This window comes from Sciurus vulgaris (assembly GCF_902686455.1).
Source record: "Sciurus vulgaris genome assembly, chromosome: 9".
NCBI lineage: Eukaryota > Metazoa > Chordata > Mammalia > Rodentia > Sciuridae > Sciurus > Sciurus vulgaris.
Window position 1 is genome coordinate 86,700,758 of NC_136469.1, and position 26,323 is coordinate 86,727,080.

At 30.7% G+C, this 26,323-nt stretch overlaps 1 protein-coding gene across 7 annotated transcripts in view; it reads left to right on the forward strand.

The window, feature by feature from the left end:
- ANKRD17 (ankyrin repeat domain 17) overlaps positions 1 to 26,323 on the forward strand; it is a 148,393-nt gene that overhangs the window by 44,111 nt on the left and 77,959 nt on the right. For all 7 annotated transcript variants that reach the window (XM_079152680.1, XM_079152682.1, XM_079152681.1 and 4 more), the window contains exon 2: positions 24,271 to 24,424. In XM_079152680.1, the coding sequence (XP_079008806.1) occupies positions 24,271 to 24,424 (154 nt within the window). The remainder of the gene's footprint in view (positions 1 to 24,270; positions 24,425 to 26,323) is intronic.

Here is a 26,323-nt window from a genome sequence, read left to right on the forward strand (position 1 = left end):
CATTGATGGTTTGCCTGCAAGAAACGTTTTAGTTTGAAGTAAACTCATTCGTTTATTTTTTATTTTTTCCCTGTGCTTTTTGGGTCATATGCAGTAAATCATTGCTTGACCACTGTCATAGAATGTTTTCCCTGTTTTTTCTTCGGGTAGTTTAACAACTCCAGATCTTATGTTTAAGTCTTAAATAAACATTTTGAGTCATTTTTTGGATGTCATGTGAGACAAGGGTATAATTTCCTTCTTATAAATATGAATATCTATCTAGTTCTCCCAGTATTATTTGTTGCAGTGACTGTCCTTTCACTGTTAAATGTTCTTGGGTTCCTTGTTGAAAATCAATCGACTGAAAAGTAGGTAACTATTCTCTTCCAGAGTGTTCTGTGTTTTATGCTGGTATGACCCTGTTTTTATGTTAATACCATATTATTTTGATTATTGTATGTTTGTAATATATTTTGAAATGAGGTGGTATGATTCTTCCAGCTTTGTTCTTTTCTGCTAAAGATTTGTTTGATTATTATGAGTCTTTTGTAGATATTTTTAGTATTCCATTTTATATTTTCATAGGCTTATTATCTCATTTTATTTGTGGTGGTTCTCTTGCTTGCAGTATGTATGTGTTAGTTTATCATTGTCTTTGGATAATATATCATTTCCCATATAATGTTAAGAATATTATACCACTTTTTCTTTCATTTCTTTCCTTATGTGTCTGTTCTGATTATCATGCATTTAACTTCTACGTGTGTTGTCAATCTCCTGAATAGATTGTAATTATTTATTTTCTTAAACAAAGAAAAGTTAAAAGACATGCATGTTTATATAATTTCTGTATTCATTTTCACTGGATCCAGTTTCATCAGATATCATTTTCTATCTACTTTTTGAAAATTTCCTTTTAAAGTTTCTTTTTTTAGTAATGTATATTTGTTGGAACAAATTTAGATTTTGTCTAAAAATGTATTTCTCTTTGATTTTTGCATATTTTTATTATGTATGTATTTTTCATTTGAAGATTTTTTTTTCCTTTAGCATTTTAAAGAGTGTTTCCTTTGTCTTCTGGCTTCCAGTCTTTCTGATGAGAGAACGTCTGTATATAATGTCGTTTTTCCTCTGATCTTTTTTCCTTATTGTTGTCTTTATATGGTTCCAGTGTGATGTAATTTTATTGTGTATTTTTCTTTGTCTTTATCCTTCTTGAAGTTTGTCAGACTTAATGAATTTGTAAGCTTATATTCTGTCAAATTTAGAGTTTTCAGAGTATTAAAATATTTTTTCTATGCTTGCACCTGTGCTTCCCAGAATCCCAGTTACATGCTATTAGATCATTTGATACTGCCCCAAAGATAGTGTTGCCTCTGCTTTTATTTTATTTTATTTTATTTATTTTTTGATCTTTTTCTCTTTGTGCTTAAATTTGAATAACTTTCATTACTATCTTAAAATTATACTGGTCTTTTCTTCTGTATCATCTAATTACCTGTTACAGGCCATTTAGTGAATTTGTATTTCAAATACTGTTTTTCAGCTCTAGAAATTCTGTTTGATCCTTCAGTTTCACAAATTTCATTTCTCTCCACCTTATGTTCTTATTTTCTTTAAATCTTTGAGCACACCTAAAGGAATGTTCTCAAGCCCTTGTTTGCTAATTTATCATTTAATATCTTTCATTGCAAGGTCTGTTTCCACTTAGTTTTTCTCCCCCTTGGTTATGGGACATATTTTCTTGGTTTTTTTTCAATCTAGTAATTTTTATTTGATGTTGGACATTGTGATATTACAGTATTGTTAGAATTTTATTGTCCTCTTTAAAAAGTCTTGAATTTATTTTTAACTGATGATTGGCTTATTTGAGAATTAGCTTCATCCTTTTGAGGCTTGCTTTGAAGCTTTGTTAGAACATTTTTTCTTGTAGTCTGTGAGTGGCCCTGCTCCTTTGGTTGGCCTTTTTTGAGTTCTCTACCAAATAACTCAGGTGTTTAGTGAAATTACTCCTTTTTTTTTTTTGCTTAGTTTGATCTTCTTATTTCCCAAGTAACCTTGTGGAACCTCCTGTACTTGTTTAGCTTACAGCTCCCCAGTAGTTCTTTTTTCAGTCTGTTCTTCATGATTTTCTGCCCCAAGTTATAGCTGCCTCAGCTTTTCCAAACTCTACTGTTTGTCTCGTGTACTAGGTAGTACTTTGGTTCCCTCTCCCTGCCCTGTGTTTGGTAAATACTGCTGGATTCACAGAAAGTGGGGAAGCGACAGATCTCACTTATTTTTTATTGTCTGTGATCACGCCCCTGTTTTGCCTGTTGTCCATTGTCTGAAAGAGATGGGATGTCTACTTGGATACCAGTTAAGTCTGTTGTGACTACAAATACATAGTTACTGTATTTAAACTATTGACTTGTGGAGACAGTTGTCACAAACCCACTGTTCTCTGAAATATCTTTATTGGCTAATTGAGTGCTATGTCTTAAGTCTTTCTAAATCTCTTCTGTTTCCTTATAAAGTCAATTCATTTTGTGTGCATGGAGAGTATACTTAATAGATATGTCAGTGCAGTGCCATTGCAGATGCTACTTGCCATAGTGACCTGCCAGTGTTAACTATTGGTAATGTACCATACCTGTATAGCATCATCTAAGGTACTTTTGTTTCTTCACACATCTTTGGGGAGCTTAATGTATTGAGTGAAAAATTAAAAAAAAAAATTGCTCCAACCAATTTAAAATAAACTGTTTCAGGTATTATTAATAGCAATCATCATATAGTTAGCTCTTTAGGTATGTATTGGATGGAAAACTTTATTAATTAGAAAATATTTTGGAAAACTTGGAAAAATCTATATAGAAAGGTTCAAAGAAAATGAAAATCTCAAGTATAAAAGATGAACATTGTTAAATTTTGATATATTTCCTTTCAGTCCATTATGCAGATATGTACATTTTAATGTATTATGATCATATTATGTAAAAATATTTGTTTTTTTGCTTGTATTGTTTATATTTTTCTGGGTCCTTAGATATCTAATGGAAGTACCACTTTAAATCTGCATGCCAAATATATTTTTATCTTTTATTTTTTCTATTTTAAATCATACTGCAGTATTTTTTTCTAGTCTTCATCTGGTTTTCAGAAAGTTTTTAAAAGGTAGATAACTTTACAATTACAGTTTTCTCCAAATGGAATTCACAAAGATCTTCTGAGCACTCAGCTTTCTACTTAAGTTTGTCATTACTACGTTCTTTATGAACAACAGCCCTTCTTCTCTATCCTCGTCTACCCTATCACCTTAGAATGTTTTACTTTCTTGTCTACTGTATACTGTTGGTCTGCCTCTGTAGTTGATATTTTGAAGGGGGTTGAGAGAAGACAGAATTAATGGGAATATTTTATATAAAGTAGTGGGAAATTGAAAGTGTTTTCCTGAGTTAAGAATTCTTTTTTTTTTTTTTTTAACCAGGAAATTGATGAAGAAAAGAAATGCCTTGAAGCTTGCCTTTTCTTCTATGACTTCCTAGTTGACTTTTTCTTTCTTTTTTACTTTCGTCTTCTGCTTTTCTTGTCTTCTACTCTTATGCCCGTTGTTGTACCTCTGCGTACAGCACGTGTGTGCACGGGCACACACATAAAGAACCAGACTAGATTTTTTAGTCAACCTCTGTAGTATCAGGTATTACTAACCATGTGATGAGGACCCAGGACAAACATGGAGATAACGTCTTTGGCTGTAACATGATTTCTGAGTCTTATCATCTTGAGGCATAATTTAGAGTGATCACTAGATGAGATGAGTTGGAAATTGAATGGAAAATTTTTAGAATTTGAGAAGACTACAACCAGTTTTCTTTCAAATTTATATTCAGGCAAGAGAATTTTTTAAGTTTTGATCTTGAACATTTTGAGGTATCTTTTTATATAAAGTTTTAGATCATATTCCTTAACAGTATACTTCACTTCCACAATTCCTTAACAGTATACTTCACTTCCACAATTCTTGACATTAGTAAATTTTTTTTGCTTGTACTCATCTAATTTAGTGTAGAATTCGTGAAGAATGTATTTGAGTATCAATCTGGAGGAAAAGGATGACATGATTTTGTTGGGATGTGTGTGCAAGCCAGATGTGCAGTGAAAGGAATACTGATAATTTGATTTAATCTACTTTGTGACTTTGAGTGAAGTTGTAATATATTGAAATTATCTTTAAAATTTTTTTCTTTCTGATGCTAGTTTGTACGGAGTTCTGTGGGTTAGTGTTGGTTCATGTGACTGTCAGCATTCATGTTCTTTTTTCTTTGACAAAAATAGGAGTTTGGGTTGAAAATCAAACTTGTATTTTTTGCATATGTGTGTTTCAAAGACATTTTGTAGCATACCATATTGGCAACTTAATCAAATTTCTTGGGGATTCTTAAAATTTTTATCAATTAGACCTATCCTTAAATAATTATCAGTGAAACACTGAGTTGACAGCTATTGAGTACTTTGTGTCTTATACATTTGCAGTATACCAAACATGATTTTTATTTGCATTGAGAAACTAAACAGTTTGGGTAATTTAAGGGTATAAATATAAATTTTTTATTGCTAATTAAATAGTAATTGGTATTTTGTCATTAGGTAATGGATGAAAATCAGTGATATATTAGTATAGGTGTTCCGTTGCATTGAATGTTTCTATAATGTAAACCTCATATACTATTAGCAGGTAGATGAGTGACCGTATATTTTAGTATTCTTGGGACAGTTCTAGTATATGATGATGGTGGTCAAAATCTGAATAAACATTAGTTTGTACACAATAGTTGCCAATATTTTTAATTTTATACTATCAAATAATAGTGGGTGAATTACACAATATACTGTCATGGTTGAATATACCAAGCCATTGACTATATTTAATGCAATGTCTTTTACCTTAATTTCTTCACCTTTACTCAGTTTGTTTTCTCATGAAGTACTTCTTATAGGATTCTCCTTTCTTTTAAAAATCATGACATAGGTTTAATATAGTATTTTATTTGTGGAAATTTAATGACTTTTCAGTTGTGCTAGTATTTTTATTGCTATTTGTTTTAATGTTCTGAATACAGAATTGCTTAGGTATCCTCAGTCCTATTTTCTCCCTTAAACTTGTTATTTTTAGTGTGCTGTTTTACAAAATGTGAAGCTTAATCACAGTATGTTTATTGCATTATATCATGATGGTTTATATTGATGAGTAAGTAACATGTAAACCTGAATTTCCATAATGTAAACAGTATTCATTATATGGCTAGTGATAACTAAGACTTGAATGGTATTTGTGTAGTAACTTGCATTTCCATCTTCTATTACCAGTATCTTTCTCATAGTTAAGAGGTATTTGTACCTACAAGGTATGAGAACAATTTCGGAGCTTTTCAGTTTAGAGTGATTGGGAGTTGTTGGCTTAAGCACCAGCTTAAGTTGAGACAAGTCAGTTAATTCAGACAGACATTAGAGTTAATTGGATAATACTTACTGATCTCTTTCTGAAAATTGAATGTATTAATTTTTTCACATATTTTAATCATGGAAATAAAAAGTGGTACTTATGTTAATTTTAAATAGCATTTTATTTATGACATATGATGTATGAAGTGCTGTGGGGTAAACAAAGATCAGTAAAGATAGGCTCTACCAGTCAGAAGTAACTTTTCTCATCATTGAGACCTATGTCCAAATAATTTAGCTAAACAATATGTACTGGATCACCTAGGAAGATCTTTTTAATAGTGCAAATGATAATTAATTTTTAATCTTTGTAAGTTGAGATATTTCAGTGTTATATTTATTTAAGTCAGTTACAAAATAGTCCTATTTTAGCATGAAGGCAAAATTTTTGTGTAAATACTCGGTGTGACTCAAACTTTGTATGCTGGCTGCTGCTTCTCTGACAGCACATAACAAAAGTAGTAGATTAGAACATAAAACATCATTGGAGAAACCAAAACAGGGCCAGTTAAGATTAATGAGAGTTTTTTTTTCCTCCTTCTTCTTCATGGGCATGGGTTTTTGTGATTGTGAATTCATGTATGTCTAATAAAATTATTTCAAAATAAGAGTTATTTGGGATACCTTGCAAAGTGCAGCTCAGTTTCCAGGAATTGTTTAGTTTGCAGACCTTTTTGGCCATGCCAAAAAATAACCAATAAACAACAAACAACTAAGTTATGGAAATCTTAATATTTCAGCCATGTGAAATTGTTCATGAGGCCAGTTTTTAAGCAAGGAGACCAGTGTCATTGCTACTTAAATATAAATTTTAGAATATAGAGGAGCTACTTAACTGTCTACTTATTTTATAAAGTAATTGTTAAACCAGTCTAACATTTTGTGAAATAATTTTATACAGATTTTTATATGTACCTTTATCATAATGTCTTAAAGTTTTCATCTCATCTGGCACAATTTTCCAGAGCTCATCTTCCCCCTCATTTAAGATTTTTGTAAGGAAGCTCTTTCATAGTTTGTATAATGCTTATATCTCAAGTCAAAAATGACTACTCTTAAAAAAGTAGGCATTAAGACACTTGTGGTTTTCATTTTTCCCCTTATCCTATCTTCATTCTATCTATTCTTCATAACAGAGTCATTTAGGGGGTAATTTTTCAAGTTCTCTTTAAAAGACTTGTTTAATGATACTCAGCACTTAGAATTGACAACCATATTTTCAGGAATAAAGTTTTAATCTTGATACATTTCTTTGCCTTAAAAAATATTGCAAGTGACTTTTAATATTAACTATGTACCAGACTTGAATGGTTTTGGACTACTGTGTCGTTTTCATACAAAGAAGCCAGCAGTCACCTTGAGAGTTTTTTGGTGGTAAGGGAGGAGCATTGATTTACATTTGGTTGTATATGGTATTTGGCATCTTTGTGTATATTCAGCTTTTTAGGAAGTAATTTCTATGCAATATACATTTTATTTTAAACTTAGAAGTTCTTTCTCGAATTTCATCTAGATTGATGCTAATACAAATGTTCAAAAGCCTTGCCTAAAAAGAAGTTCACTATTTTTCCCAATTTTTTAAATTTTAGAATTTAATGGAAATTCCAAGTAAACATAATTATAGTTTATTTTTGTTGCATGACACAAAATATACCTTTTTATATTCTCTTTAGAATCATATAAAGCAAAATTGATGAGTAAAAAGAAATACTAGTTATAATTGATAGCACTGGTCCGTTTGGATAAATACTGAAATTTATTAAATATGGTACATGTATACACATTTGATTTTTAAATTAACAAATAAAACATCAGTAAGAAGCTAGTGTTCTGTGCTACTTCTGTTTACCATTGTTTGATATGCCAAGGATATTCATTTTGTTGGATCTCATCCAAACATTGAAAGTTATTTTAACAATTAAGAGCACCTGTACTGTTCTTGGTGCTTGGACTACATAAATGACCAAACAGATAATAATTCTGGCTATTTGGGGACATTGTAAAGACTTTGGCTTTTTATCTAAGTGAAATAGGAGTCATTAGACAGTTTTTAACAATAATTATAAGATCTGATTTATATTTCAAACAATTAGAATACTTATTAAATCTTACTTTTAGCTATTTGAGCTCAAGTTTTAGGTTACATCTGTGTATGTATGTATGCATGTGATTGTGTGTATATTTATATAATAAACAGTTCTGTAATTTATTTGTCTAATGATAACCTATTAGAAATCCCCTGTTGTTGCTGTACCCTGTGGAGTATTACCTCTGGTTAGTGGAGTCATTGAGGAAATAAAAATAATAAAGGCAAAAGTCTGTTGTTTCCTCTGAGAAAAAATACCGGAGGAAGAAGAACTCTCTTTTGTTGGAGTTGAGGAAGAGGGTACAGAAAGGTTGGAGATATGCTTAATTGAAGTATCTATAATATATCCAGAAGATAACTGTTTAGTGAATAACAGAACTTAACCTCAGCTGAGACTGGGGAGAGAAAAATATTTCAAGTTATTGATGTAGTACTCATGGTTATGGTTAAAACTTCTAAGGATGAAATCACCCCAGTGTATAATTTAACAAACAAAAGAGTCCAAGGTGTTATAGAGGACATGTCAATATTTAAATTAGTTGACCAAAGAATAGTAGCTTATGAAGTTACAGTTTGAGGGAGCTATCCAGAGAATACTCTTGAGTTATGGGCACACTTAACTGTAAACTAGACAAGAAAGAAATGACCCAGAAGAGAGCAGATAGACTGAGTGAAAGAGAAAACATTTAGGTTTCTGGATGCTGTTCAAAGTTCAGATTTAGTAGATACAGCAAATGATAGAATTGAAGTGTAAGACATTTAAATATAGCACTTCAGAGTTAGAAAAAATATACATGTTCAAGAGATAATTGTGAGGATAGGCATTTTCAGTATATGATCTTCAAGAACCTTCTACCTTTAAATGTTTTAGGATTCTTAGAATGGTGCATTTATGTTTTTTTCTATTGAATTTAAAAGAAATACTGGCAATAACTATTTCTTTTAACTTTTAAACCTTTTTCTCATATTTGATAGTTATTGAATAGGAAAATCTTTAAGGATGATTTTTTTTCCTTGTTTTTGCTTTTTTTAAATTGTATTGCAGTATACATAACATAAAATTTACCACAGTATACTTTTTTGTCAGTTATCTTTCCATGAACTTCATTTAAAATTCCTACCATAAAAGTAATTATTTGTTCTAAACAAAATTTCCAGGGTATGTTGACTTCAGTTAAAAGATGGTATGTTCTCTGACCATAATGGAATAAAAATAAAAAGAGAAAGATACTTTGGGAATCTCCAAATATTTGGAAATTACTTACAAGTAAAACATGGGTCAAAGAAGAAGCCACGCAGGAAATTCGACAATATTTTGGATTGAATGAAATACGTCAAGTTTTTTTGTGTATCATTCATGCTATGCATAGAGTGAAATTTATAATAGTAAATACATATTAGAAAATAGGGAAGTTTTAAAATCAGTGATCTAGAGTTCCACATGAAAATAAAAATAAGCAAACATACCAAAACACGACCAGTCATGGTATTACATGCCTGTAATCCCAGTGATATTGGAGGCTGAGGCAGGATTGCAAGTTTGAGATTACCCTCAGCAGTTTAGGCCATAAGAAACTTAGCAAGACCACTGTATCTCAAAGTAAATAATAAAAAGGTTTGGGGATGGTGGCTCAGTGGTAATATGCCCCTGGGCTAAAGCCCCAGTAACTGCCTCCCCCCCCCCCCCCCCCCGCCAAAAAAAAAAAAACACACATCAGAAAAGAAGGGGAAATTAAATCAAAGCAGACAGATGAAGGAAATAATAAAGATAGAAACAGAATCAATAATGCTAAGAACAAAAACAACAAAGGGGAAAAAAACTTCTATGTGTTGGTTCTTTGAAAGAATGATTAAAACTGATAGGGTTCTAATCAGATTAATAGAAAAGATACAGATTGTCACAATCAGCTGTGAAAAAAATGATCTTACTTCAAATCCTATACATATACATTAAAAAGCTAATAAGAGAATAATTCTGTGTAAAAAAGGTTCACTTGGATGAAATGGGCAAATTGCAAGAAAAAACTACCAAATCTCCTTAAAGAATGAATACTCTGAATAATATAATCTTTAGAAAATGTGTTTCTAATTAAAATTCTTTAGCAAAGATAGCTTTAAGTCCAGATGACATCATTCACAAATTATATGAAACATTAAAGGAAGAAATAATACCAGTTCTACACAAACTGTTCTGGAAAATAAGACACTGAGGGTTGACATCCCCTTACTTGAAACCAGCATTATCTTCATACCATAACTAAACAAAGATATTAAAAGAAAATTATAGACCAATATATATCATAAACACAGATACTGAATCCTAGTAAAATATTAGCAAACTACCTAGCAATATGTAAATATGATAATACCTCATGACCGAATGTATCCTAGGAATAGAAACTTGGTTGAATATTTACTGCTTGATCAGTATCATTCATTGTATCAACACAGGAAATAAAGGATTTCATAATCACAATCGATATAGAAAAATAATTTGACAAAATTCACTTCCACTGATAAAATAATTCTCAGCTATGAATATAAGAGAACTTCCTACCTGATAAGGGGCATTTATGGAAAACCCATAGCCGCCATCATACTTACATAGTCAGTTAAGTCAAAATTAAAATTAAAAAAAAAGGAAACAAAAGATTAGAAAGAAACAAAGTATCTTTTTTATGGATAACATGATTGTCTACATAAAGAATCTGATGTAATCTATTAAAAATCTCCTAGAATTAGAGAATTTTAGCAAAGTCTTATATTTCTATATATTAGAAATGAACATTTAGAAAATGAAATTTTAAAACTACCAGTTAAAATAACATCAGAAAATGAGATAGTTAAGGATAAGCTTAATAAATTACACACTTGGTTTACATGTAGGAAACTAAACAGTCATGAGAGAACTCAAAGATGGCCTAAAAATGAAAAAATATAGTGTATTCACAGATTGGAAAATTCAGTACCTCTGAAGATGTCTGTTCTCCCCAGATGGCCTGTACATTGATCATAATTCCAATGAAAATCCCCCCAGTCTTATTTGTGAAGTGGGGGAGGTAGAAATTAATAGGCTTTCTCTTATGTAGAAAAGACCCCAGAATATTCAAAACAATTTTGAAAAATAAGGACTTTGTTGGAGAATTTCAAGACTTGCTGGAAGTGAAGCTTTATTAACCAAGACAGACTATAAAGATATACTAATCAAGGCAGTGTGTTATTGATGAAAGGATAGGTGCATATGTTAATGGAACACTAAAGAAGGTCCATAATACCTGGTCAGTTGACTTGACAAAGATGCCAAGGCATTTCAATAAAGAAAATGTCATTTTCTTATCAAATGATATTGAAATGTTTGTAAGTATCTTTTTACAGAAAGGAATTAACCTTAACCTTGCCCTGTGTGTAAAAATTAACCTAAAACAAATTGTAAACGTAGATGTAAAAGACAAAACAATAAAACCTTTAGAAGAAAACATGAGAAAATCTTTATGATCTTGTATTAGGTTAGAGGATTTTATATAGAGATAAAGAACACAAACCTAAAAAAAATTATTAATGTGAACTTTGTTAAAATTAAAAACTTGTTCCTAAGAAGATACTGAGAAGATGAAAAGACAAGCCACCAGCTTGGAGAAACTATATGTCTAATAAAGGGTTTGTATCAAAAATATATTAAGAATTCAAACAACTCAGTAATGAAAAAGCAACCCAACAAATGAGCAGGTTTTAACAGACACTTTATCAAAGAAGATGTACTGATGGCAAATAAACACAGGAAAAGTTGTTCAACACCATTCATTAGGAAAATGCAGAGTAAAACCATAATGTTATTTTAGTATAATTTTATCCTAAGAGATTAGAAGGGTGTGGAAGGGTGTGGAGATTAGAAGGGAAGGGAGTGGGGTACAGAAAATACCAAATATTAGAGTTTAAAACAGCTAGAAGTTTCATTCATTACAGATGTATGTGAAAAATGATACTCTAATTTAGAAAATTTGAGGAGTTTCTTATAAATATAAACATACACTTGTCCATATGACCTGTCCTTTTCTTATGTATTTTTTCAAGAGAAAGGAAATGAAAACATGCCTATAGGAAGCACTGTGCTCAAAATTCATTAACTGGTAAATAACCTAAACAAATTGTGGTACATCCATATGATGGAGTACCATTCAGCCATAAAAAAGAAATGAACTAATGAATGCAACAACATAGATGAATCTCAGAACATTATGTTTTTGAGAAAGAAAGTACACTCAAAATGTGTATTATTCTATCTCATTCTGAAAAAGATAAAATGCAAATAACAGGAAACAAATCATGATTTTTGTGGACAAAGGGAAGACCTAGATGATAGCCTGCAAAGGGACAAGACAAATTTGAAGTTTGAAATACAGTTCATCATAATTCTAATGATGATTACTTAACTATTTATTAAAATTCACAGATTTGCACAACCAATAAAAAACTCAACTTTACTCTAAATGATACTTAAGTAATACTTTCAAAAAAGTACTGAGAAGGAAAAAGAATGCAAAGTAAAATCAATTTTTAATTTTTGAAAAAAAGCGGTTTAACTGAGTATTATGAGTGGGTATTTTGATGTCAAGACTTTTTATTGAGCTTAAAAATAATTATGTGGCATATGCATAATTACAACTGAGTTACCTATCCCAGCAAGTTATATTCAAAATAGCATATATTTCAAAATAATGCAAATTGATAGCTCTCTTGACATTTTTGTTGGATGTATGGAAATGGTTCGGTGATTATTGATTTTTTTTTTAATAGTCTTTTAAGAAATTTGACTTACCCCTTGATTATTTGCTAAAAGCCACACTGAAGAAAACAAGAGGGTCATCTTTTTTTTTTTTTTTTTTAAGGTAAACAATGTAAAATGGTAAAAGAAAAAATTCCCTTGTTGATTTTCTTCTTTGATTACCACTGTTAATAACTTGGGTTTATTACTCTGGAAATTTTGTGTACAGTCTTGCACATGCATGTTTTGTTTTGCTTTTTAACTCAAATAGGTATATACTCTGTTTTTGCTGCAGCTTGTTTTTTCCACCTAATATATGGAGAGATCTCTCTAAATCAGTATTCATATATTTATCTGGTGATTATTTTAAGTACTTAATATTTGATAATTTTTGATAGTTTTCACTTTTTCTCATTTTCTTTGATGCTGTATTTCCATTTTCTTTGATGCAAGGAGTAAATCAAAAAAGCAAAATAGGGTCTTTTCTATTCATTGTTAAGAAAGATACACAAATTGGAGGAAACTCACTATCAGTGAGTTCATGAAGATAATTCAGGCAAAAGACATGAAGTATGATGGGACAGAATGAGTATAGCAGGTGCATTAGGTAATTGAGGGACAGGACTTCATATATTTATTTACTTTATTCTTCAGGTAGCTATTGATGAGTACTCAGATTATTTAGTTTTCCATGTATGTATTTCTTTGCTTACGTGTTGAAATATTTTTGTAGACTTAATTTCTAGAAAGAAAATTGCATTTGTGTTGATTTTTAGTTTCTACCAAACTTTCCTCCAAAACATTAGATATTATTTGTCAATGATGAAAAATGATACTTTATTTCAGTTGTTTTAACTTGATTCCCAGTGAAGTTTAGCATCTTTGTATTTCTCCAAAATTCTGTCAGTTTATTCTTTTCTTACTGAAATTTTAAAATTTTATAGTTCTCTTAACAATATATACAATATAATTCATAATATTTTCTTCTAATCTATCAGTTTTCTTTTTTTATGACATCTTTGGATTTTCATTTTTACACTGTCAATTGTTTTTTTCCTGAGGTTCTAGGCTTTGTGTCTTTTCTAGAAAAGCCTTCTTTTCTTTTGTATCAGTTTAATTTCTTACATTTTTCTTCTAGTTTTATTTATGTTTCATGTAGATTTTAATTGATCTGTATTTTCTTTTAATACTCTGTGGTGGAAGTCTTAATTATTTTTCCAGCTTCATAGCTATTCTCCCAAAATAATTCAGTGAGTGATATATCTTTTTTCCCCACTGTTTTGAAATACCACCTTTTTCACATTTTAAATGTTCCAAATATATGTGTTCTGGATTCAGTACTTGATTTTGATTATTATCATTTTATATTTGACATCTGGTAGGGCATCCCCTCCCCCTTGTCTTTTTCAAAAAAAATGTTGGCAATTTTGTGTATTTTCTCTTCCAGATGAACTTTAGAGTCAACATGTCAAGTTCCATTAAAAATCCCTTTGGGATTTTGATTAGAAGTGCATTGAATTTACAGATTTATTTGGGGAGAATTGACATCTTTATTGAGTCTTCCCATCCAGGAACATGGTATGCCTCTCCATTTCTTCAGGTGTTCTTTTATGTCCTTTAGTAAAGTTTTATAGTTTTTTTTTTTTTTCATGTAGGTCTTAACGCTTTACTTGTTAGGTACATTCTGGGTTTCTTTTTGTTGTTATTGTTTTTAGTTTTTGTTGTTATTGTGAATTACATCTTTTCTATTTTACATTTTCTAATGTGTTTTATTGCGGGTATGCATAAGACGTCTTTTTATGTTGATCTTACAACTTTAGTTTAAGTTGATTATTTTGACATTTTTAGAAGGATTATTGATTACTTTTGCTGAAAATGATGGTACTTCGTTATTTTCTTGTTCAGTATTGATACTTCTGCGGTTTTTTGTTTTGTTCTGGTCTTATTGCATTGGTTAGGTTTTTTTAGAACTGTTCACTACTATTTCTGATTTGATCTGTTCACTACTATTTCTGATTTGATCTTTTTGTTCCTGACTTAAGTTAATATTAATTTTTAAACTTTAAAACTTTAGAAGTTATGTATATGTGTGTATGTTTGTGGATATGTATATGTAGTGTGCACATATACACATGTATTTGTGTATGTATTTCTTTGCTTATATGTGCACATATGTGTGTGTGTGTATACGTGTTTTATACTTTTGGTAGAATACCAAAAACAAGTTTCCCTCTTAGGTTAACAAGTATTTTTATGGTAATGGCTATTATATTTAATAATATACTTTTGTTGAGATGATCTGTGTTCTTTTTGAACTCTTAATATCTTAATGTGGTACACTAATATATTTACATTTACTAATGCTGGTCATAATATATTTTAGTTTAAATAAATATTCAATGAAGATTTATTAAGATATTATAATGTGCCCACAACTGTGCCACATATAAGCAATAGTGCAGTTAGTTATTCAGAGTGGCCTGAAAGGGTTCTCTTTTTTATGTGATAAGTAAATAAAGATAGATAGGTAGATAAAGAAGTACCCAATAACAAGGTAATTTCAGGCTATGATAGTATTAAGGAGGACATTAAGAGAATGGGTAGTATGGTAAAAAAAAAAGGTGAGGAGAGAGCCTCCTTTGATGATACCATTTGAGAAGGCAAAATAAAGGCTAAGACCCGAAGAATGAAAGTGTTGGGAAAACCTAAGCAAGGGGAAATTACTTTTTCTTTCTTCATAATTAATTCTGCTTCTTTGTCTTTTCTTTCATCCTTTTTCTTTCTTGTAGTAGTTATATTACTTGTGCATTTAATTTGCTAATAAGTATATTTTATTTAGGTTTTTTGTTTTGTTTTTAGTTATTTATTTTAATTCTTCTTTGGTTCCAGTGAATATATGTATAGCTCTAAATTTTTTGCAAAGACAGATATGTTAAATTCTATAGGAAATAATTTTTATTTCTTTTGATTTCTGAGAGTTACTAGACTTTTTGTATTTCCTTTTTAAATTTTCAAATATCATGACATCCTTATATTTGTAAATTTTTTTGTGTCTTTTGGCTTTACATACCAAAAACGTCCCCTTGTATAAATTCCTTTGAAAACAATTGAGACTTTCTTTTTTGCATAAAGTTGATAAGGTTTTTGTTTGTTTGATTTTTAAGGACTGTATACTCTGTTCACAAAGTTCTTTTTTCCAGAAATATAGGTAATTCTTTTTCTTCATCCTCTATATTCTTGCATCGTATGCTTGCCTCCTCCTTTTCTAACATAGGTATATGCAAAGTTTCTAAGTTATGTGGATTTTCTATTGCTTAGATTTCTAGTATTTTTACTTTATTATATTGTTTAGTGCATAGATGTTGGCTTTTACATACTCTTGCTGTGTTTTAACTGTTATCAGTATAAAATATCTCTTTTATTATTTAATGCTTTTTGTCTTGAATTCTTTTTCAGCTGATACTAATAATGTCACCCTTGACTGAAGTTGGTTTTTATTCCTCTATTTTCAACCATAATGATTGAAAATCAATCTCTCATAGTAGAATGTGGTTGAGTTTTTTTCTTATTTTTTTCTTTTAAACCTAATCTGTGTGTCATTTTTATTTTTTTTAAACAGCAATATTTTCTCATTTAATTATATATTAACTTGGTCTTCTGGTTTGGGTCTTTCTCAACTTTGAAGGTTATAGAGAAAATATTATATTTTCTTATTGCTTTGATTCCCCCCTCCCTTTCTTGTCTTTAGTTAAATCTATTGACTTTTCTTTCTTCTTCCCCATTTGGGAATTGTGTCTTATTCCTGTGGTAGATATTGAATTAAGCTAACTAGCATTTGAAACTAATTCCTCTCTTCCTCTGGAACATAGGTTTTGTCATATTTCATTTCACTTATGACTTTTATATTTATAAAAATAATCTTACTAATATATTTATGTCCTAATGTACTTCCATTTTTCTAGCTTTAAGGAATTATTTGTTAATAATTAACCTAAGATGTTGAAGATATGATGTATTTTACTGGTTTCTTTTCTAAATGCTTAGTTTTATGATTCCAAAGGTGTCCCATTCTTGGACTGGGAAATCTGATACAAATATGATTTTTAATTATCTTAACAGCCTCCCCTCCATCACTCCAAAATCTTATATTTTATATCTTTAGAATTTCAGCCGGTTTATGCCTGTAGATTTCATAGTATGTGTGTCTATATGAGTTTTAAAGCCATCTCATAGGAATCATTAAATTCAGGAGCTGATTTCTGATAATTGATGAAAAATGATTATACCAGAAACAAGGTAAATTTGAACTAAATTTTATCTCACTACTGAACCTTACTGTTGATGAAGAGTTTGGTAGAAGTTTTTGAATTTTTGAATTTTGAATTTTTTAAATACTCTCTAATTCTTCTACAGTAAAATCTACTTTTAAACTAGATTTGAGAATTCATGGGTTTTGTCTTACTTTAAACATTTGTAATTTGCCTACTTTATAAAATTTATAATAATAAATTTTACATTGAATTTTATTGGTACATACTCAGTGCTAGGTAGATAAGCACTTGGAAGCATAAAATGGAACTCATTTTGTGTCAAATAAGACTGTTAATTGTATCACTGATTCTTAGAACGTTTCTAGATCATAGTACGTGCTTATAAATATACTTTTGAAAGCTGAATTATGTTTAATCAGGTTCACTTTACTTTTAAGCTCAAATATTATAGTATTCATTGACATTCTTTTTACAAGAAGACTTTTATTTCATCTTTTTAATCTTAATGTTATACATAGATTAGTTCTCAGTGACTTTGCTGAGTAAAAAATTTCTATTCCAGTTATGTTAATTTTGGAACAGTTTAGTCTTTATGAACAAGTACAGTATTTTCTAGAAGTTTAACTCTTATTTAAGACTATAAGAAACACAGACCAGAAGAATTTTTATTAGGATTTGGAATCATGTGCAGAATAAATGAATGATGAGTTATATACTATTATTACTATGAGTTATTATACTATTTTTATTTTATATATAATTCCATCCCAGCACTGATCTGTGTTTATCTGTATTCAAAGAACAAGGTGCATTCTACTGTCACATATAATGAATTAGAACAAATTAAAAAAAAAAAAAAAAACCTTGCAAAAGTAATTTTTTCTGGACTTCAGAGACATAAAGTGAACCATTAAGAATTTCTTCAGGGAGTTGGCATTTTCATTCTTTGATACAGTACTTGCCTATGAGTATGTGCAAGTGTGGCTTAATCACAAGCACCACACACACAAAAGTGAATGTATTCAATTATTGTCATAAAATTATCATAGATTGAAGTTCATTTTTTAGCTTTAATATTTTTTTATATCCAACTTTTTAGTATCTTTTAATCCTCAGCAGTATCTTTTTACATGTAAAATATATGTTCATGATAATAAATGATATCAAGTTTTGTAAAATGTATTTAGCATTACGTTCACTTAGCCTGTGATTTTAATATCACTGAGTAAGCGACATCTTAGGTTATTCAGTTCATGTCAGTTTCAAGTTGTTTTAAGGAAGTTTTTTTTTTTTTTTTTTTTTGTAGGTAAAATGGTATTATGGATGCATATCTGTACACCTATTTAAGTCATTGAAATGACCAAATTGGTCATAAAAAAATCAAGTACTGACATTTAGTAAAAGAAAATTCAGGGAAAAAAATACAAATACTTTATCATAAATATTCTTTTAGAGAGATTTTTCTGCATTGACTGAAAATACTTTCCTTTCCTGAAATAAGTTTGGAATTATTTGTTGTTCCAAAAAACTTTTGCAATATAATGAAGATTTAGATTACGTTTCTTGGAAGATACATTATCAGTTTAAAATTCAGATTACAGTCTTGAAATTCAGTGACAAATATACAGGATATATGTTTGTTTAGAAGCTTTTTTCCTTATTCTCATATCATTTAATCTTATATTTGATGTATTGCAGTAAATTCCTAATTGGTTTCTTTGTCTTTGATATCACAGTTATTCAGAATCACCTTTCATAGAGTGCTTGCCTTGCATGCACAAGGTCTTGGGTTCAATCCCCAGCACTACAAAAAAAAAAAAAAAAAAAAACTACAAAATCACCATTCATGTGGTCTCTAATTATCTTCCTAAAACACTGATTGTTTGCCTTACTTCTTAAATGTTTGTAAGCTCCTACCCTGATATTTAAAGTCCTCATCTTCCTTAAGCATCATCCTTTTACCACTCTGTAAGAATTGTGTTCTTCTTCCTCTGCACACTATATTAGTATCTGTTTAGCACTATTTTCAAACTTGTTTGGTAGTTGTTTGCACTTAGTGTTGTCTTTTTGTAGAAGGCATTGATAATAATAAAATCAATTTTTGTATTTCTTTTCAACAGTGGCTAGGTACTGTTTTACCCATGATATGTAATTGGTGGTACATATTTACCGAGTGGAGTTTGTATGTATGATGTCCAGTTGATCAAAATATATTGTGTCCTTATCCTTTGGACTGTTCTTTTCTAATATGTCAGATAATGTATCTCCTTTGAAGGAGGAGTTAGTTTTAATTGTAATGCTAATGTTCACAGTTGTTCAGATGGTCCAGCATCTCCAAATTTCTGTGTCTTTGTGTTTTGAGTATTAAGTTAGGTTTACTTTGGGGAGTTTGGTTTGGTGGGGAGAGTTTTTCTTTAGAATGCTTAGTATTTTTAGTAAATAACAGTTTTTTCTTTAAACAAATCGACCTCTGCAATGAAACACCACCTTTACTCTTTCAAAACCAAAAGGATTTAACATGCACAAAACTATAGAGACTCACAAAAAAGCCTCTTTCTATATATGCATATCTCAGTTTCAGTATTACTGACAGCTTTGTTTTCCTCCAGTATTTTGTGACAGAGCCCTAACATTATTTTTACATTCTGCAGTATGCATGTCTAAAAGATAAAGGACATTTTTACATTCTTTATATTACTACAGTAATATCTTTATAGTAACTAATAGCTAGTACTTATGTATATTTCCTGTCATCTCAAAAATGCAATCTTTTATAGTTGGCTTGTTTGAATCAGAATTTAAATGTCCATATTTTGCTGATTATATTTTTCAATTCTCTTTAATTTAGAGCAGTTCTTTTTTGGTTTGTTGTTGTTTTTTTGCTCCATTCTGTTTAAGAAACTGGTTGGTGATACTATAAAATGTTTCACATTTTTAGATTTGTCTATGTTCTGTTAACTCAGTGATTCTCAACCTCCTTGCTCCTTCCAGGGTTTTATGGGGTAGGGGGTTCTTTTCTCTTCCAAGGGGATATTTGGCAATATTGGAAACATTTTTGATTGTCACAAGATGGGGTAGTGTTGCTACTGGTCTCTAATGAGAAAGGACCACAGGTGCTGTTAAATATCATAAAGTGAAGAGCACAGCTCCCCAGCAAATAATTGACTCAAACTATCAGTGGTACCTATTTTGAAAAACTGATTTATCTTGTTCTCAAATGCCCCCTTTTTTTTCTTTTTTGAAAACAGGGAGTTATTTCTGAAGGCTTTACTAGATTATTTTTTATTTGTAGGGGCAAGAATTCTTCATAGGAGGTGCTGCTTTTTTTTTTTTTTTTTAATGTCGCATAAATCAGGGACATGTAATGTTTGGTTCTTCCACTCTTAGTAGTTAAATAGTAGATTCAGGTGGTGGCAGCCTGGTTTTCTAAATGAAAAATTTAAACTCTTCTAAAATAGTATAAAAGTAAAACCCTTTATTATTCCAGCATTGATTTTTCTGGTGTTAAGAATAATGAACTAATTAATTGGATAACTAGCCCCTTTGTGGTAAATATTTACCAAACCTGTGATTTCTAAGGCTCTTGGCATTGTCTTCTCTACCCCCTCTTCTTTCCCTTTGTTTTATCTTATCTTTTGAGGTACTAGGGGTTAACCTAGGACCTTGTGCATACTAGGCCAGTGCTCTACCATTGAGGTAATAAGTCTCTAGCCTTTTTTGAACCAGGGTCTCCCCAGTTGCCCAGTCTGGCCTTGAACTTGCAGCCCTCCTTCTTTGTTTTTTGTTTTCTTCCTTTCCTCTGGCTCTTGCATTTTGATGGTTCTTCATACATGAATTTGATGCACGTACCATTTCATAAAATATCCAACTGGTTAAAACAACGCATCCAAAATACTTTAATTGTAACTTTAGTTGTCATGCTTTATGTATTATAACCTTTTTCCCACCCTTAGGGAAAACTTAAGACATTCCTTTGCTCTTTCTTTCTTCTCTCTGTATTTATTATTATTGTTTTTTTTATTTTTACGGACTGTATTTTGATTCATTAGAATTATTTATGTTTCATTTAAAGAAAATATAAGGAATATAAAATATAAGAGTATAAAGAAATACTCTGTAGCTCAGAGTAGAGCCCTTGCTTAATATGTGCAAGGCCCTGGGTTCAATCCCAAGAATTGTATATAATAAAAGAAAGTATTTAAAATATTTATTTAACTTTCTTAATTCAGAACATTTTTAATGTTTATTTTCCAGAACTTGGTTGTGAATCATAATAAATTTTTTATAGGAATCATGTAGTAAAAATGAGTGAGTTTTCAGTGGGAAAAAGCATTCCGTTTTTAGTCTGAACTACCTCAGCTGAGGATGTAGTAGAGAGCTGTATGCTCATAATTTGACTTAGATTTAAACCACAGATTACTTATTTTTGTGTTTATGAGATTGTACCTTCATGTATGTCAGTCTTTTTTCACTTATTCTATAATGTAGTATAAGATCCCCCCGCTCCCAGATGAAGAGGACTGAATATTATTTTATGACACCAGGTATCAAACCTGGAGTCTTATGTGTGCTACACCCCACTGCCCTTAAGTTGGAAAACCAGAAATTGATGTTAAAGGAGGAAGTGCTCTTCGACTTTCTCTCTGAACTTGTATGGCTCTTTTTTTTTCTTTATTTTTGGCCTTGTTTATTTTTTCATTTGTACACACTTCCATTAAATAAGTTTCTAGATAGTAGGGTTGGTTTTTTACAAATCTCTATGTCACCGAGTACTTAACAGTATCTTTTGTTCATAGAATGTGTTAATCTACTTTTCATTGCTGTGACAAAATACCTGAGAAAAACAACTTAAAAGAAGAGAAAAGAGGGCACTGGGGTCGTGACTAAGTGGTAGAGCACTCGCCTAGTACAAGTGAGGCCCCGGGTTCAGTTCTCAACACCACATAAAAATAAAATAAAGGTATTATGTCCACTTACAACTAAAAAAAATATATATATATATATATATATATTTTTTTTTTTTTTTTTAAAGAAGAAGAGGAAAGATTTATTTTGGCTTAGGATTTTAGAGGTTTCAGTCCATGATTGACTGCTTCATTGTTTTGGGGCTGTTGGTGAGCTGAAGGGTATGACTGAGCAAATCTGATCACCTGATGGCAGCTGGGCAAAAGAATGAGTGAGGGAGAGGGGCCCTGGGACAAGAAATAACCCTCAGGGCATATCCCCAAGTGAACAACTTCCTCCAGCTAGGGCCTACAGTTTCCACCGCTTCTTAATAATGTCATCAGCTATGAACCTACCCATGGATCAATCCATTGATGAGGAGAGTCCTCCTGATCCAATCTCTTCCCAGGAATCTCACCTCTGAAAATTGCTGCATTGGGACCAAGCCTTCACACCTGAGCCTTTGGGGACCATTCCAGATCCAAACCATTAAAAAAAATGATTTTTATTAAATGTGTGTTTAATTAAAAAAATGAAGATAGGATTTTGTCCCACTTGATACTTCAAAGTTCTCTATGTAGAATTTCATAGTCATTTAAATTTACTATGCCTGATTCCTTTCTTTTGTCTTCTCATTGGATTAAAATGATTATGGATATTTTAACAGATAAAATTTCATTGGGAAGTAGCTTTTTCTTTAGAAAGACTCATCTTTTGGACCATGTTTCAAGATAGGAAGGCACTTTTTACCTCTGTGTAGTTTTGAATCATACCTTGCTGTGACTAACCATGCCCAAAATTTAATTCCCAAAGTGTAACACATTAGTCTCTAATCTTCCCAGACTATAACAGTTTAGTTACCCTATGTAATTTTTGTTTTATCATACCTTTCCTACTGCATTTGAAAATGACTGAACATTTAAAGAATTGTTCTTCTATTTTTCTTACCTCCTTAACATCTTAACAGTGGTTTTTGATTGGTAATGTACTTTAAATTTTTATGAAAAATTTCATACAGTTAGACCATTTTCAGACAATTCTGTTTGCTTTTGAAGTACTAGAAATCTCACTTAATAGTAAATGTGTTTATTAAAAATTATAGTACATAAGGTTACTTGATAGCTGACCATTTATCATCTCATTTAAAGATGGAATATTTAAGAATTCTGATGATTGTTACAGATTTTTTCCTTAAGGTGTGTTTCTTATTCATGACCTTGTGCATATTAGGCATGAGCATGATTGTGGTCTAGGTTGTTAATTGTTTTTATGTATATGTTTTAGTTACTAATAGTGTTAGCATTACCTTAGATTTAACAAGTAAGTTTCTTTGGGTCATGTTAGTAATATCATAATAATTATTAACTTTATACGAGTAAACAGAAAGAAATATATTTTAATATCTCTTTGTAAGTAGCACTATGATAGGGATTTTCAGAATGAAAATTTCCCCCATGTCTTAGGAGTTTATAAATCTTTAAATTTCTTTTAATTGAATCTGATTTTTTTTTTTTTTTTTTTTTTTTCTTTTAAGGTTAGTGGTTATCAACATATTATCTGTGGACTTCTGAAGGTCCCACAGTTCATTTCAGGGTGTTCAAGAGTTCAAAACTATCTTCATCCTAATACTAAGATATTGTCATTTTTACTGTTAACATTGCACTAGTGGTACAAAAACATATTTGTAAGTAAATGTTCTGATTTCTTAAGGTCATGGCATCAAACTGTACTAGTTTCATTTTATTCTTTGTTGCCATGCACTTATAGTGAAAGAAAAATTAAAAGCCAATTCCACCTTAAAATGTCCTTGATGAAGCAATAAAAGTTATTAATTTTATAAAAACTCCAGTGTTTAATGCATGTCCTTTTAATATGAGTGGGTGTGACAAAATGGGAGGTATACATAAAGCACTTCTGCTGCATTAAAAAATAAGGTGTTTGGAAGAAAAACTTTTTTTTTTTTAAATATAAGGTGTATTAGCCATATTTTTTTGTGATATAACATCTGTACTGAAAAGTGCAGCTGATAAACTATTATTAAAACTTGGTGTGTGGCAGACATTCTAAAACTGAAGTGAAACGGTCACTTTCAGTAACAATATTTATTTCTAATGATAAAGATTCCAAACAAATATAAGAATTTTAAAATTTGTATTTGCCTAGGATTGATATCTTTCCAGTACTTAAAAACTTTTTTCTGATGAATTTAAGCGTGATATTAATGAATATGATTTTTTATATTATAGTTTCATTTTAATATCAGTATTTAATAAATATTAGTAAATATAACCCTTAGATGAAGTTCTTGGAGCATAATAGTTCATAAATGTATAAAAGCATCCTGAAAATAATGTGTTTAAAGACTGATTTAAGGTCTGAAGGAGGGAGGGACTGCTGATTTATGTCTACTCTTCAAGTCAAAGTTTCATAGCCTAATAACTAACTTCATAACCTCATATATATATATCATAACCACAGTAAAATTGAAAAGAATACATATGATCTCAGTAAACAAAGTTAGAATGTTCTTGAATAATAAATTCTTACACAAATAGAGTTTTCTTTTGTTAGGCAAGGGGCTTAGATATCCTTTTGAATTTATTTAGGATTATCATAATATTTATCACTGGTAATTATGTTAACATATTTTTCTGTCCCTTCTTCCTTTTTTCTCTTTACTCTTTTCCTTTCACCCCCCCTCCTGTTTTTTTCTCTTTTTCTTTTTTGTATTTGTTTTCTAGGTGGAGTCTTTCATTTTGGATCAGGATGATTTGGAAAATCCAATGCTGGAAACGGCTTCCAAGTTGCTCTTGTCAGGTACTGCTGATGGTGCAGACCTCCGGACAGTAGATCCAGAAACACAGGCTAGACTGGAAGCACTATTAGAAGCTGCAGGTATGTCTGTAAACTCTACATAATAAGAAGTCTACTTTATTATCCAAGGTTGCACATAAATCTAATAAAAGCTCTTGTTATAATAAATGTGTGATTTTTATGTATTTAGTATGATAACTATTCATAAAGATTAGTCATTTACTTTCTAGAGAATTACATGGAACATGTATTAAAATACGCTTTAATTTTCATTACCTGAGTGAAATGCACAATCTGTAGTTATTTTACAATAAAAGAACTTTGAGTTGATTTTCTTTATTCATGAATTCGTATTTGTGAATTTGCATACCTATGTGCCAAAATGTACTTATAAGTCCCAAATCAGTATTCAGACTTATGTTGCTCAGAACAGCAAAATTTTGAGTCACCATACCTGCATGTTCCCAGCTAAAGTCAAACAAGATGTTGCTTTCTACTGCCTTGTTTTAACTCTTATACTCTTGTACTATAAGCAAGTGTTTTTTGTTTTTTGTTTTTTTAAGTTCGTAGATGAACCCAATACCTTTATTTATTTTTTATGTGATGCTGAGGATCGAACCCAGTGCCTCACATGCTGGGCAAGTGCTCTTCCACTGAGCCACAACCCTAGCTAGCCCTAAAACAAGTGTTCTTTAGCAGTCCGTCTAGTGCCATATTTTTCACATTTTTGTCCCCCACCCCTTTATTTTTAAGTACTGGGGATTAAACCTCAGGGTGCTTTACCAGTCAATGAGCTACACCCCCAGCCCTTATCATCTTTTTATTATGAGACAGAATCCAGTTGTTGCTTGGTTGCCCAGGCTAACTTCAGATTTGCAATTCCTGTGCTTTAGCCTTCCAAGTCACTGGAATTAAAGTTGTGCGCCATTGAATCTGGCATATTTTTGTGCCTTTTTTCTTTTGTTACTAGTGATTTCAACATTTAAAATGACTCCTGGGCTGGAGTTGTGGCTCAGGGGTAGAGTGCTTTCCTGGCATGTGTGAAGCCCTGGGTTTAATCCTCAGCACCACATATAAATAAATAAATAAAACAAAAGATCCTCAGCACCACATATAAATAAATAAATAAAACAAAAGATCCATTGAGAACTAAAAAGTATTTTAAATAAATAAATAAATAAAATGATTCCCAAGCATAATTCTGAAGTGCTACCTAGTGTTTCTTAGTATGAAAAGGTGTACCTTAATATGAGAAAGCCTTATGGAGAAAATCTGTATGTTAAGTAAAGTTTGTTCAGGCATGAGTTATCGTGCTATTGACTGTGAGTTCAATGTTCAACAGTACATGTCAAATAAGATGTAAACAGAAACACACATGAAACAGGTGACGTATTACTGAAAATGCTAACCAGAGACTTGAATTCACCTAATCCTATATTTGTCCTGGGAGCAGTGGTTCAGTATTTACTAATTCAAGTTTGCAGCAACTTCATAGAACATAACTACCATAAATAATTTTAAGTGACTATATATAATTTACCCTGGGTATTGGTATAGGCTGTTTTTTGTCACCTTGCACAGTGAATCATCATATTTTTGTAGTGAATCGTAGTGTCCCCATAAGTATGTTTTAATTAGAGATTGTGTACATAATCAAAGATTTGGTACCATATATAAAAAATGTCCTAAATGTAAGATGATAATAACTCTGAATCTCTATAATCATTTTTAAAAACCCTGTATTAGGTTTTTAAAAATAGGCATAAATATACTGTAAACATTGTGGCTTGAAAACTGATACACTATATATATTGTATATTGAATGCATGTTAACTGCTATATTATTATTGCATAAAACTGACTTATTAGTGTTCAGTAATTCTTTCAGTACATATCTTATAACAGCATCTAAATGTTGGAAGGACTCTTGATTAAGTCATAGAATGGATTATTAATGCAAGGTGATGTTTTTGAATATAG